The sequence below is a fragment of the Sander vitreus genome, chromosome 21, assembly GCF_031162955.1.
Source record: "Sander vitreus isolate 19-12246 chromosome 21, sanVit1, whole genome shotgun sequence".
NCBI classification, from domain to species: Eukaryota; Metazoa; Chordata; class Actinopteri; order Perciformes; family Percidae; genus Sander; species Sander vitreus.
Genome location: NC_135875.1, coordinates 2822363 through 2837124, shown reverse-complemented (window position 1 = coordinate 2837124; position 14762 = coordinate 2822363). Strand labels below are relative to the sequence as shown.

At 42.2% G+C, this 14762-nt stretch overlaps 1 protein-coding gene across 2 annotated transcripts in view; it reads left to right on the top strand.

The window, feature by feature from the left end:
* cep131 (centrosomal protein 131) overlaps positions 1 to 14762 on the top strand; it is a 32182-nt gene that overhangs the window by 9315 nt on the left and 8105 nt on the right. Inside the window, exons 8-21 of one of the 2 annotated variants that reach the window (XM_078279311.1) lie at positions 755 to 872; positions 993 to 1109; positions 2759 to 2942; positions 3555 to 3649; positions 3753 to 3881; positions 5003 to 5195; positions 5584 to 5681; positions 5821 to 6000; positions 7427 to 7618; positions 7730 to 7867; positions 8477 to 8602; positions 9912 to 10028; positions 10660 to 10762; positions 13710 to 13911. In XM_078279311.1, coding sequence (XP_078135437.1) covers positions 755 to 872; positions 993 to 1109; positions 2759 to 2942; positions 3555 to 3649; positions 3753 to 3881; positions 5003 to 5195; positions 5584 to 5681; positions 5821 to 6000; positions 7427 to 7618; positions 7730 to 7867; positions 8477 to 8602; positions 9912 to 10028; positions 10660 to 10762; positions 13710 to 13911 — 1992 coding nt within the window. The remainder of the gene's footprint in view (positions 1 to 754; positions 873 to 992; positions 1110 to 2758; positions 2943 to 3554; positions 3650 to 3752; positions 3882 to 5002; positions 5196 to 5583; positions 5682 to 5820; positions 6001 to 7426; positions 7619 to 7729; positions 7868 to 8476; positions 8603 to 9911; positions 10029 to 10659; positions 10763 to 13709; positions 13912 to 14762) is intronic. The other variant, XM_078279312.1, reaches the window with a different exon arrangement.

Sequence of the window (14762 nt, the reverse complement as noted above, 5' to 3'; positions counted from 1 at the left end):
CTAGAACAGTCTGGTAAGTTCAGAAAAGTACATCACTTTACTGTAATGCAGCCTTTAAAACCAGGACAAGACAACGCTTGTGTCATATCATGATATTACAATATCCAAAATCTAAGACGATATCTAGCCTCATATCACGATATCGATATATTGCCCAGCCCTACTTTTGAACGTACACGTTCCACCAAAACAAGTTCCTTCCCGAGGCTATTTTGCAGAGGCCCCGTTGCTCCGTCCGGGAGCTTAGCACCGCCCAAGACGATTGTGATTGGTGTAAAGAAATGCCAATAAACCAGAGCACGTTTTTCGACCATCCCAGAATGCTGTGTGGACTAGCCAGACCCTCCTCCGCAACGGGAAGAGGGACAGCGAGCGAGTGGGCGTGTTGATGACGTTGTATAATGCGACTGTCCTGTACCGAAAGTAAACGAACAACAAGGGCTAAGAAGAAGACGCCACAAAGATGCTAGCGTAAATGTTCAACTGCAAAGAAAATACCGTCGGACAAATTCATGGAAAAGCAAGAGACTCGGTTGTTAATAACCAAATTACTTCCAGCTCCGTGACCGCGGTATAATCTGCGGCCTGTCCTGTCTCCTGCACGCTCCAGAGAGAGAGAGAGATTTCATTTTTGGCCAATTTTGACAGCCCTAGTTTCCACAGAGTTTCTACTCAGTGTTTACTCTTCTATTGATGGTAATGTTCTTCTGTCAATTGTTGTGTGACTCATAGCAGTTCCTTTGTGTATCTGAAGGTTTATTCAGCAGGTGAACCAGGCAGCAGTCACCATCCAGCGCTGGTACAGACGCCATGCCAAGAGACAGCACACTAACCAGACAGCACTCAAACGCATCCTTGCCAGTAAAAGAAAGGTATCCATTTTATCCCCAGGCGGCTTCACTCCTACCTTTTTATTCTCCGTGGTCTAACTGGTCTTATCTATCTCTTTCCATCGCTGCTGCGTTAACACTATCCATGTCTTTCTCTTTTAGGAGTGGGAGGAGAGAATGGAGGAGGACGGTCGCCTGGAGCCGCAGCAGAAAAAGGACGAAGACAGGAAACGGATTCGTGAGGAGAAAGCTCGTTTGGCCCGCCTGGCTGCCATCCAGGTGCGTTCTGCCTCTGACTTACCTGCAGCAGTTTTAGTATTGCACGTCCATAAACTGAAAGAAAAACTGATGCAGCAGAGACTGAGATAGCCTGACTTTGAATCCTTCATTCATTATTTCATTTATTTTTATTTCCGTTGTCATGCCAAACATTTGGCCCATCCCACATTGGATTACCAATATGGATGTTTAACATAATAGCTTCCGGTCTCGCATATACAAAGCAATGCATACAGGAATATATGTGTCAAGCTCCAAAAACATTGCATCCTATTCTTCACATAATGCAATTTAGAAGCATCTTTTGCTATTCACATCTTGCCTGGTAAATAAAAATAGGTCCCTAGTGTTTCAATGGTTTCTTCAAGTGGAGATTCTTCAATGGCAGAGTCACACTGCCTAACATAGACAACTCCTCTCAAGCTAAAACTAAAAAGTAGAGTGAGAGTGGATGCTTGAGCTAAGATAAGACCGTTTACTGTGACACAGTGACACTACATTTGGAATCACATCTACGTTATTAGATCATGCACTTTTGTGACCCCCACCCCGTGACATGTAGCACAAATTCTAGCTTGATTTAAACATTTGAATCAAGCGTCTTTGTGGATGCTGTCCCTGCAGGGTTTCCGCCAGTGTTCCACCGGGCATAAGTTGCCCCCCCCCCCCTCCAGGCCTAAGCCACTGAATTATTTTTTGATGTATTTTTAAGACGTTTTTTAAACTACAGTTACAGGGTTGACCTGACTCAGAATTGGCCTTTTTGGAGACTACGAACAACAATAAGCATGTCCGCGTACAGTAATGGCAATGAGTCTGTTTTACCTTATTTGACAGAAATCTGTCAGTTATTTCTGTCAATTTGATAAACAAAAAGTCTATTATGCTTGAGTAAATGAAACCCAAATCAACAAAAACGCCTAAGAAAATAATATTAATATTTAAATACCAACGTAAAAATCAGCGGGATTAGCTGGTGATTTTCCTTTGGTACATAATAAAACCATTTTGGGGGGGTGCCAAAAATTCCTCAATGCAGGAAAAAAAAAACTGAGTTACAATGGGGCAGCTAGTGTGGAAACTTAGACTTTAGTTATATTTTTTATTTTTTGGGGGCATTTTTAGGCCTTTATTTGACAGGACAGCTGAAGACATTGAAGGGGACAGAGAGGGGCGCCCGACTTTAGTCATATTTTCCAATCTTCAGTTGAGTTAATGTAGGGCCCTGTTGAATCTGTCTTACAGCTTTTTTAAATTCTCAATTTTGCGATTCCTTCTATGATTCTGTTGTCACGGAAACTATTGGGCTCTACATTAATACTGCCATCAGTCGGTGACTGGCCCCAGTCGAGCCCCTCGTCGAAATAAAGACACTTGCCACCGTAGAGGCTAGATCGGATCCGCTAGACATGTCGACGTAGTTAGTTTTAGGCATGGGGAGTGGGGATTGGTTAGGGTTAGGTAAGCCAATCGGAGGCAGAATAAGGCGCGCCCACTATGCACGTCCTGTGACGTCGACACGTCTAGCGGATCCGATCTAGCATCTACCACTTGCCACCAGGCAACACAACTTTTCAGGGGGAAACCCTGCCCTGTGTTATGATGGTTTACAACATTGTCCCGTGTCTCCCTCTGGTGGTGTGTTACAGGAGCTGCAGCAGAAAAGAGCCCGGCGGGTAGCCGAGGCAGCTGAGGTGGAGCCGGAAAGCTCGAGGCTGGCAGGTGGGGCTGGACGCAAGAAACCACCCAAGATTTCTCTGAGCAACAAAAGTCCAGCCTCACCGAGCAACAACAGCCCGATGTCGCCCACAGACGTCAAAGCTAAGAACACAGGTCTGTGTGCCTCTGCTCTGTGCTCTTTCAACTTCAGATTCATCATCATTCATTTACATTCATCCTCGTTATAAGATGACATGGGTCATTCTAACTGATTTGGAATATTAAGAAAACGATTGAATGGGAATTTTTTATTACATTTTGTTTTAATGGGAACACAGCTTATATAATACAGCACAACAAGTATGCATCATTTTCTGTTTTAAGGAAAAAAAATAATACATAGAAATGTATAAAAAAAAAAAAATAGGTAAAAAAGAAAATGGAAAAAATAAAACATGAAAAAAAAGTGGAAAGTGATTTTTTTTTAATGATTTCTAGGCAAAAGTCTGGGAATCACCTAAAACTACTGTGACGAAATGACTTCACTGTAGTATAGAGTCTATTCTCCTTATAGTTATTGTGATATTTTGTTGTGTGGAATAGCTAGTGGTAATATCATTTATGTATTATTGAAACTAAGGGCACTAGTCCTGGCCAGCAGTAGCCATATTGAACACCAAAACATCTTTATATCCTCGTCCCGTTGCCAAAGAACTGGTATTTTGAACATAGATAATGGAACAGGATTCTTTAATAAGTGTATGGATCCGTTATGTGTTTCCACAGACTCCAATTTGAACGTTGTGGCCGACTTAGGTGAGCTGAGCTTCAGAGCCATTTCCCCAGCTTCGTCCAATCACAGAGGCTCTCAGTGTTCCCAGGTAAATAACTGTATCTTCACAGCTTAACCCTCCACATCCTTCCTTCTCCATCTCTCCCTTTCTCCTGAGTTTTTGACGAATCCTCTCTGTATGTCCCTCACAGGATCAGGAGGACAGAACGGAGGTAGACATTTGCCCGGAGCAGCAGCATCAGCAGAACGACCGGAAATTCATTCGTAAAGAGAAAGCTCGTCTGACCCGCCTCGCTGCCACCCAGGTGAACACGTCTGAGGTATGTTCTTCGTTGTAAACCCCTGATTCAGGGTTAAGCTAGCTTCATGGTAGCCGCGGTGTTCCCGGCGAGAGGGGCGCGCGCCATAAAAGGAGGTCACCGCGGCTGTCGTTTCCAGCGCGAAGGCGCCGCAAGCTGTCGCGCTGCGCTTTCAGTTCAACACGGTCGGCTGGGAAGAGCAGGTTCGTCTGTACAAACATCTGTGTTATTCTCCATGTACAGACCACAGGGAGTCAAACAGCCTTAAACGTGTGTTCAGAGAGAGACACCACACTGGGACAAGAAGAAACATTTTGCTGGAGAGTGTGGAGAAACATGAGAGATCGTTTTATCAAAGCTACAAAACGGCTTCATGTAAAGAGTGTTCTTCACAGTGTTACAGGCAGACAGTCATATTTGGAGATAAACGACAGTCACGTTAATGATTAGAGCAGATAAATAGAATGTTTGGCGGTACGTCGACATACTGCCTGTGCTACATTTGGGGGTTAAAGAACACAACAAGACATGACACAAATGTGCCATTTGTGACACTCCCACACCGCCGGACTACCCTGTCAGCCTTAAAGCAATGTCTTTATAGCAGGGATCTTCAACAGGGGGTCCAGGACCCTTAGGGGGTCCTCAGAGTCACTGCAGGGACGCCTCCAAATCATTGTTAATTTTTGAAAAAAAATTCAAAAGTCTTAACATGAATCCAACATATTATTAGCAAATATAAATCCCCACTGCTTACTGGCCTATAGGTAAGGTAGTCACTAAGGCCATCCACAGTTCATCCTAAGGATTCACTGTGACACATGTATGTTTAACATCAAAACATGATTTATACAATCGTGCCAACAATTATTAGGCTATTTTAATAGTTTAGTATTCTGTGAAAAAAAAGGTATGTATAAAGGCTTTAGGCCGCTCTACATGTTATTGAAGGCCCAGTTTAATATGCAACTTCATTTTGTACAACATATGTAGTAGGGGGTCCCTGCTCTTTTAGTTGAGGGGTCCTTGGCTTAAAAAACGTTGAAGACCCCCTGCTTTATAGCAATCATTCGATCCCATCACACTGAGTTGGCTTCACAATTCTTGATTGACTAATGTCTCCCTCTGGTGGTGTGTTACAGGAGCTGCAGCAGAAAAGAGCCCAGCAGGTTGCAGAGGCGCAGCATGCAGCTGAGGTGGAGCTGGACAGCTCGAGGCAGACAGGTGTGGTAGGACGCAAGAAACCCACCAAGATTTCTCTGACCGGCAAAAGTCCAGCCTCACCGAGCAACAACAGCCCGATGTCGCCCACAGACGTCAAAGCTAAGAACACAGGTAAGCTTTATTGCACGCCACATCATCTTCATATCCAGTTAAAGTTTCTAAAAGGTAGCATAACATGGAAAATATAGTGAGCAAAAAAGGTCAAATGCCTTTATTACATCTGGCATGTTCCTACTAGAATAAGACTCGGCGTCCAGCCTTCTTCAGGGAGTTACAGAAAAAGGTATGAGGTGAAACAATGTGATGCACTAGGTGTGAACATATTAACACGTGCAGACATTTAGTAATCAGTTCACTCAGTCCTAAAAAAAAATGAATGTGGTCAGCAAGGGGGTAACATCTCTAAAAGTTAACGGGTGACCTCTCAAGACAAGATAAAAGGAAACTATAGTATGTGAGAGAATCCTGTAATGACTGGAGCCATTAAATGTTTCCACAGACTCCAATTTGAATGTTGTGGCTGAGTTCGGTGAGCTGTCCAGCTTCAGAGCTGTTTCCCCAGCTTTGTCCAATTGCAGAGGTTCCCAGTGTTCCCAGGTACATAATTACAAATGTCCAGCTGCACTTTTAATGAGGAAAAAGTTACCGATGTGTAATCCATCTGCCAGTGCAAAATGCTAAGGCAGTTCTTTGATTTGGTCCCATTCTAAGCCTGTTTGTTGTCTCTGTGCTCTAGGAGATCCTGCAGAGGTCGGTGAGTGTGGAGGACCAGCGGCAGGGAGCTTTGTCCAGCAGGGCTCAGTCCAAAACCACCCTCAACGAGCTGCTGGACACCCTGAAGCTGTTAGAGGAGGAGCCAGAGAGGCTGTCAGAGCCAAAGTGCTACAGCAAAGAGAAATACGCCTGGATAGATGAGGTGAAATTATTATGTTTTTTTCTTTTATTCCAAAAGGTAAAATATGTCTGAAAATATACATAAACATGAATCCAACATATTATTAGCAAAGATAAATCTGATATTTGTGATTGTGATAATCATCATTTACACAACATTGATGACAGACTTACTGGCCTGTAGGTTAGGTAGTTTTTGGCTGACTTACACGTTATTATAGGCCCAGTTTAATATGCAACTTCATTTTACACAACATGTAGTAGGGGATCCCTTCTCAGTCTCTCTTTCTTTGGCCTAAAAAAACATTAAAGACCCCTGACCTAAAGGCTTCCTTTCCTAGTTATGTAGTAGGGGTGCAAGATATATCGACTCAATATCATAATCGCAATATTATGTTGCGCAATATTATATCTAGGGGCGCAAGATATATCGACTCAATATCATCATCGCAATATATACAAAGTGTTGCATTAAGTATGCAATATTTAGTTAGAACAAATCAGAGAAGAGAAAGAAAAGTTGTGTCCTGTTGTCTTTATTTCTATATTTTCTACTGTCCAACCAGTAAACATGTCCTGTTCTGTAGACATGGTCATTATTTATATATTTCTACTGTCCAACCAGTAAACATGTCCTGTTCTGTAGACATGGTCATTATTTATATATTTCTACTGTCCAACCAGTAAACATGTCCTGTTCTGTAGACATGGTCATTATTTATATATTTCTACTGTCCAACCAGTAAACATGTCCTGTTCTGTAGACATGGTCATTATTTATATATTTATACTGTCCAACCAGTAAACATGTCCTGTTCTGTAGACATGGTCATTATTTATTCATTCATGTTGGACCAGCCCAATATGACCGTCAGTTGAAATAAACCTTGTGTTGTTAGAAAACTTGTTTAATTTGTTATGAATCTATTTTGATACGTTTTCCCGTAATTTTACATATGTTTACAAATATCAAAATTTATATCGATATCGCAATATTCATAATCGATATCGCAATATCACATTTTGTCAATATCGTGCAACCCTATTATGTAGTAGACTTCTTTTGTTTTTCTTTGCCCAGAAAGAAACTTTGTTAATGTAATGATAGGGCTGTGCAACATTTTAATCGCGATCACAATTTTGGCTCCCAATGATCACAGAAACAGAAGAATCGAGAAAAGCCATTATTTTGCACATTGCGTTTTGCAGGTAAACTCTTATTTTGTCTTGTGTTCTGAATGAACAAAAACAGGAAAGGTCCAAACAGGAAAAGTATTAAGGGGAATTTCACAGTTCTAGGTGTTTTCACTGTTGATTTGTTAAACCATTTCACTGTTTTTTTAACATCTTTCCACAATTCAATGAGTAATCGTGTTAAACAAACGTGGTTTCAATGTTGACCAAAATAATTGTGAATATGATGTCATCTCCACTGTGTCCCATTAAAGGACGGAGACTCCAACTCTCTGACCACTGACAACCTGGAGCGTCACGGCCAGCTGAGTCACCATCCGGCCCTGCCAGATGGGGGCGCCCTGCTCTCCGAGGCCAAGCTGCAGAGCATCATGAGCTTCCTGGATGAGATGGAGAAGTCTGAACAGGAGAGGCCACGCTCGGTTACTTCAGGGTCTCACAGAGAGGTCAGCGTCTGTCCCTTTTCAGATTATGTTAATCCTGTTGTTGGGGGAATTCCTGATTGATAACAAAATGCCAAAAAGTTGACGTGTCGAATGGCCCCTGCGTGTTCTCAGGCTGTGTTGTCTGAGGAGGAGCTGGTTGGTGTCGAGCAGGCGTCTGCCACCGCCGCCGAAATCACCGGCTCCATGATGAGGATCAAGCTGGAGCTGGAGGAGAAGAAACGCACAGTCAACATGCTGCAGAGCGCACTGGTGGGGGAAATGCACACACATTAAGGGCTCCTGCACACTGGCTGCGTGGCGTGAGCGTGGCGTTTCTGTTGCGTGGCGTTTTCTATGTCTTTACACGCCAGAAACAGACGCGGCGCTGCTGCTGCTAGCCTTGTCTGTTCACATGTATGTTTCCCATAAACATAAATATATACTGATTTGATTACAGCAAAGACAACGTCGGCAATATTAATGGCAAAATAGGCTACAGAATATTTCGTTCTGTATTGACAGGTGCAATATTTGAAAATCGATACATTCATATCTGCATTTATGTCAAAACCTAGAGCCTTTCAAACATCAAAATGTCATTTATCAAATGTATTTGTGTCAAAATGACATATAAATCTATCGCTTCCAACACGCTTGCATGTTACGTGAAAAATAGGCGTCGGTTCTATTTCTAGCATGCACGCAGGCAGTGTGCAAGCTCTAACCTGTTAACATGGGAGCCGAAATAAAAACAGACACGCCACGCAGCTGACACGCTCACGCCACGCAGGCAGTGTGCAGGAGGCCTAAATGTTAATGAGCCTGGTCTTATTAGCTGCTGTAGATGACAACACACTTCTCTCCTCCCCCGTCCACCAGGCCCAGCAGAGGGAGCTCACGGTGAGACACGTGAAGGAGACCGAGAAGGAGCTGAACAGAAACTTCCAGCTCCAGAAGGAACAATTTGAAGCCACCATCCAGAGACACCTCACATTCATCGATCAGGTAGGTGTACGAACACAATCTACTCCCCAGCTGCATTCAACCTTTCTTAGGCCATGTTCACACTTGGCGTCTTTTTATGAAGCTGCCAGCGTCTGTTTTACATGACAGAGCCTACACACCGCCGGCGCAGATTGGATAACATGGGCGCCGAAATGAAAATAGCAGTGCTTCCTGGCTATTCAGGGCACTTCACTGTGTTTCCGGCGTTATAATCCTATGGACTCTGTGTTTTCAAAATGTCCCGGTTGCTTTTTTGTAAACGCCAACGATGTTTTTTTTCTGCAGCTCAGAGCGTCTTTTTGAAGTTGGAAAAAAGTTCAACTTTTCTGAAAAAAAAACGCCCTATGTCAAGTGCTTTTTTTGACAGCTGACCTGTCATTTTCATAACGACAAGAAAAACTGTGAGAAGGTGCCGATAGATACTAGATAGACCTGTGCTAGTGTGGAAGCACAGCGAGTTATACGATAATGTGTGTGGATATATCTCTGTCTGTGTGTATGTGTGTGTGTGGTCGTGTTTGTGTATATCTCTCACAGTATTAAACATTAAGCGATAGGAGTTACGGTTTTTGAGCTAGATGCAGGACTATCAAAGGTGTGCCAGAGCCTCGTCTTGGTGTTGAGGCCTGAGGTCAGTCATCAGAGTCAGTCGGTTTGTCAGTTAGTCCATCATGACATCATGTTAGCTGACAAATAACACCTCCTTTCTTCTTCTCCTCTTCCTCTCGTCTTGCTATACTCCTCTCCTCTCTGCCTCTCCTCCTTTCCTCTTCTCCTCCTCTCCTTTTCTTCTCCTCTTCCTATCTTACCTCCTCCTCTGTGTGTGTGTGTGTGTGTGTGTGTGTGTGTGTGTGTGTGTGTGTTCAAGTTAAGCTGTTTTTTTTTTTTTTTAAATACAAACTTTTTCTTTAAACTCCTGCCAAGAACACTATCAGTCTTTTACAGGTGGGGTTTCTATAGCAGTGAGCACGCTCTTTTTCACGGTTGTTCAAACTTGCACAATAACTGATTTTTATCAAGCAAGTATCCCAGGATTTACTTGCTGTATTTCTTGTGGTTAAAATATTAAACACTGCATTACAGCACGGACAGGAGTCATCACAGCAACCTTTAACTGCAGTTGGTCATGTGATCTGATCCCTGACATGTTGACCAGTTTGCTGTGAAGTTTCTGTGCCTAGTCTAAAATATTTAACACAGCTGATTGAGATTCCCTAATATGACACATATTTTTTCTTGTGTGTGTACATGGCCTTACATGCTTCTATCTTTCCTCGTGGTCTCAAATATGTTTCTGTCTTTTCTTCAGCTGATCAATGATAAGAAGAGTTTAAATGAGCGCTGTGAAGGAGTGGTGGGAGAACTGAAGCAGGTGGACCAAAAGTACACCAAGAAGATCGCACAAATGCAGGAGCAACATGAAATGGTGAGACGGTTTTCCCACCAGCTGACAAAGTCGAGCTACAATTATAGTCCATGTTTCAGTGAAGATTTCTTTTTAAGAATTTGCATGCGTAGTTCTAAGTTGTCGCTGCAAACAACTTCCGCTTTTCTGCTTCTGCTTCGCGTCTTGTGTGATCTCGTTGTAATAATTGCGTTCTTGCAGTGCTGCCGTTGTTAACTGTCTTTTCTCTGTTTTCCCCGTCTCTTTGCCTTCCTCTACTTCTTCACTGTCCTTGTCTGTCTGTTTTTTTCCTTGGCTTTTAGGTGTGGCAAATTCTGGGTCCGTTGTGTGAGGTAACTTGTTTTTTCTCCTCTAACCCAGTCATCCTTGGCACGATCATCTCATCTCATCATCTCATTCTGCCATTCCTTTTTCCTTTCATTTGTCTGTCCCTCACAACTTCTGTTGGACAGTCTGTCTGCATGTGAGTCTCCTCAGTCTTTTCTCATTCATCTTTAGATTTAGATATAAAGCTTACATTGATGTTGTAAGTTTTATTCCCTCATTCGTAAAAACTGAACAAAGTACCTCCCTTGACTTGAATAAGTCACATTTCTGTCACTTCACTCTGACACCAGACCACCACCATAATTCCCCCTCCTTCCCCCTACAGGAAATCAAGAAGTTAAAAGAGCTCATGAGTGCCACGGAGAAGATCCGCCGGGAGAAATGGATTGACGAGAAAACCAAGAAGATCAAAGAGATCACTGTCAAAGGTACTGTAGGCAGAGCTCGGAAATGTGAGATTAAATCCTCTTTACTAAAGCTCTGTTAAGATCAGGGCATACATAAGCAAATGTGTGTAAGGTAATGCTGTGTAGTTCTACTTTTTACCTGTCTGCTCTCATCAAGTACACTTTTATTTTCATTAAAATCCTCCACTGTGCCGGTGTCATGCATCCTTTAGCAGGAATGTGGCATGACTTTGATTTTTTTCAGGGATCACATTGGCTCTGTAAGGACTCTGATCTTCTGATATCAAACTCAAAGATGCATGCTGCATTGTATCTATTATGAAAGGGCGGTTTATAGGGCTGCACGATATGAGGAAAATATACGATATGCAATAACGTTGTTGAATATCAGCATAACTATTTTACTTGCAATAAATAAACAGATATTAAAGGTCTCATGGCATGAAAATGTCCCTTTATGAGGTTTTTTTAACATTAATATGAGCTCCCCCAGCCTGCCTATGGTCCCCCAGTGGCTAGAAATGGTGATAGGTGTAAACCGAGCCCTGGGTATCCTGCTCTGCCTTTGAGAAAATGAAAGCTCAGATGGGCCGATCTGGAATCTTCCCTTTATGACATCATAAGGGGAAAGGTTACCTCCCCTTTCTCTGCTTTGCCCGCCCAGAGAATTTGGCCCCCCCATGAGAAAGAGAGAGACATCATGGCTTTCAAACGAGCAAAGCATGGCAGTTGGTCAAGGCCACACCCCCACCCTCCACCTTGCCCCCCCCCGCCCTCTCCTCATCAATAGCATTTAAAGCTACAGACACAGAAATGGCACATCCTAAGGAAAGCTCATTGTGGGACTGGCTCTAGTGGCTGTAATTCTGCACCAAGGCTGAATTTTGGGAAAGAGACCTCAGATACAGTATTAGGGGACCACTAAGGCCTATATAAAAGAGACTTCAGATACAGTATTAGGGGACCACTAAGGCCTATATAAAAGAGACTTCAGATACAGTATTAGGGGACCACTAAGGTCTATATAAAAGAGACTTAAGATACAGTATTAGGGGACCACTAAGGTCTATATAAAAGAGACTTCAGATACAGTATTAGGGGACCACTAAGGTCTATATAAAGAGACTTCAGATACAGTATTAGGGGACCACTAAGGCCTATATAAAAGAGACTTCAGATACAGTATTAGGGGACCACTAAGGTCTATATAAAAGAGACTTCAGATTCAGTATTAGGGGACCACTAAGGCCTATATAAAAGAGACTTCAGATACAGTATTAGGGGACCACTAAGGTCTATATAAAAGAGACTTCAGATTCAGTATTAGGGGACCACTAAGGTCTGTATAAAAGATACTTCAGATACAGTATTAGGGAACCACTAAGGTCTATATAAAAGAGACTTCAGATACAGTATTAGGGGACCACTAAGGTCTATATAAAAGAGACTTCAGATACAGTATTAGGGGACCACTAAGGTCTATATAAAAGAGACTTCAGATACAGTATTAGGGACCACTAAGGTCTATATAAAAGAGACTTCAGATACAGTATTAGGGACCACTAAGGTCTATATAAAAGAGACTTCAGATACAGTATTAGGGGACCACTAAGGTCTATATAAAAGAGACTTCAGATACAGTATTAGGGGACCACTAAGGCCTATATAAAAGAGACTTCAGATACAGTATTAGGGGACCACTAAGGCCTATATAAAAGAGACTTCAGATACAGTATTAGGGGACCACTAAGGTCTATATAAAAGAGACTTCAGATACAGTATTAGGGGACCACTAAGGTCTAGATAAAAGCATCCAAAAAGCAGCATGTCATAGGACCTTTAAAGCGTACTCAGTTCTGCATTTCTTCTACTTTCAGTATTCTGCTAAAATACAGCAACTGCTTGTTGAACTTAAAACAAATGAAATTAAATCATTTCCAACATTCTTTTATTGAATAAATTGAACATTGATTTGAAAACGAAAGGCAGCACTAAAAAAAGAATGAGAGTTCCATTTTAAAATGTAGTTTTCTACTGATATTTTCTTTCAACTAACTAAAAACAAAAACATCTCTGAGTGTCTTTCGCGATGTGTATTGCGCCAGTTAATATTGTGATGCCGATTAAAAAAAAAAAAAGTATATATTGTGCAGCCGTAGTGTTTTATATGGACACTGGATTAGTAAATAAAGTATTTTAAATTCATCGATCATACTGGCGGTTGCATTTTCCGGCTTGTTAAAGGCAGCGTGAACAAAGAGGTACAGCAGAAACTTACACTGTTCTTCCACTAGAGCTGCAAAGATGAATTTATTAATCGATTAGTTTCTCAGCTTTTAAGTTAATTGGCAACTATTTTGAAAATCAGTTTGAGTCATTTTTTTTATGAAAAAACTACAAATCCTCTGATGTCAGCTTGTTAAATGTGAATATCTTCTAGTTTCTTCTCTCCTCTGTGACAGTAAACTGAATATCTTTGAGATGTGGACAAAACAAGACATTTGAGTACGTCATCTTGGGCTTTTTGGGAAACACTGATCGATATTTTTTACCATTTTCTGACATTTTCGAGCCCAAACAACTAATCCACTAATCGACAATAAAAAATAATCATAAGTTGCAGCCCTTTTTTCCACTATTCCCTGCGTGTTATCAGCTGATTCCATGAAAAGTCCAAGACTGTTGTCAGTGTGTGTGTACGGTCACAGGGCTTGAGAACCCACACTTGTTTGTATTTCTTCACTTAGGGACTGTTTAGGTATATTTACAGTACTTCTGTTGACACCGATATTTAGACCTAAAATAAAACTGCCTCACAGCAATCTGACTCATGACTTTCCAGAATTACTACTACGGTATTCCAAAAACATGAATCATCCCGTGTTTTTCCCAGCAAAGGTTTATCCAGTGAGCTGTAAACATCTCGCAGCAGCCACATAACCTAAACTGTTCCTCCCCCCTCCCTCAGGTCTGGAGCCAGAGATCCAGAAGCTGATTTCCAAGCACAAACAGGACCTGAAAAAGCTGCGGACACTCCACGAGGCAGAGCTGCTGCAGGCAGACGACCGCGCGGCCCAGCGCTACGTCCGCCAGTGTGAGGAGCTCCGCCTACAGCTGGAGAGGGAGAAGGACGAGCAGAGTCAGAGAGAGAGGGAACTAGCCAAGCAGAGGTAGGCATGTCACATCATCAGTACTCATACTGGCCTTCTATACAAGAGCGCACATCATATGCTGTTATACTTTCTGTATTTTATTCTTACATGGTTTACATCAGGGGTGTCAAACTAAACTTCCCTAACAGCCACACTGGAACATGACAATCACATCAAGGGCCAGATATAAAGTCTATTGACATGCTTTATTCCAACAAAAGACTCAAATATCTTTGAGAGTATTATTACATCTCGTTTTTTCTGGGACATTTTTCATTTTTTTCAACGTTTTTGTTGCTTTTTTTGACACTTTTGTCGCCTTTTTTAAAACTTTTGTTGCATTTTGTCGACATAAAGCCCTACAAAAGTCAGCTAAAAAGTGCCTTAGATGGCCGGGTTGGCTCAGTGGGTAGAGCAGGCACACATATACAGAGAGGTTTATGCCTCGACGCAGAGGTCCAGGGTTCGACGATTTCCTGCATGTCTTCCCCATCTCTCTCTCCCCTTTCTCACATAGCTGCCCTGTCCATTAAAGGCGGAAATGGCCAAAAAAATAATCTTAAAAAAAAATAATCATAGAGTGTAGCATGGACGGAGGACATGAGAGGGGAGAAATGACATGCGGCAAAGAACTGCAGGTCGGAGTCGAACACGCGGTCCCTGCGTCGAGGAGTAACGTATGTGCGCCTGCTCTACAAACTGAGCTAACGCGGCCACAAGTTTACATTTTCTAGAAGCAGGCTACCACTCAGCCCAAATTTTTCCGATATCACTTAATTTAGCACCGAAGAAAATGTGCTTTAAAAGTAGTTTATTTATGTTCTTTTTTCCGTCGTGACTGACTGTCTAACTGGATAATACCGTATTGG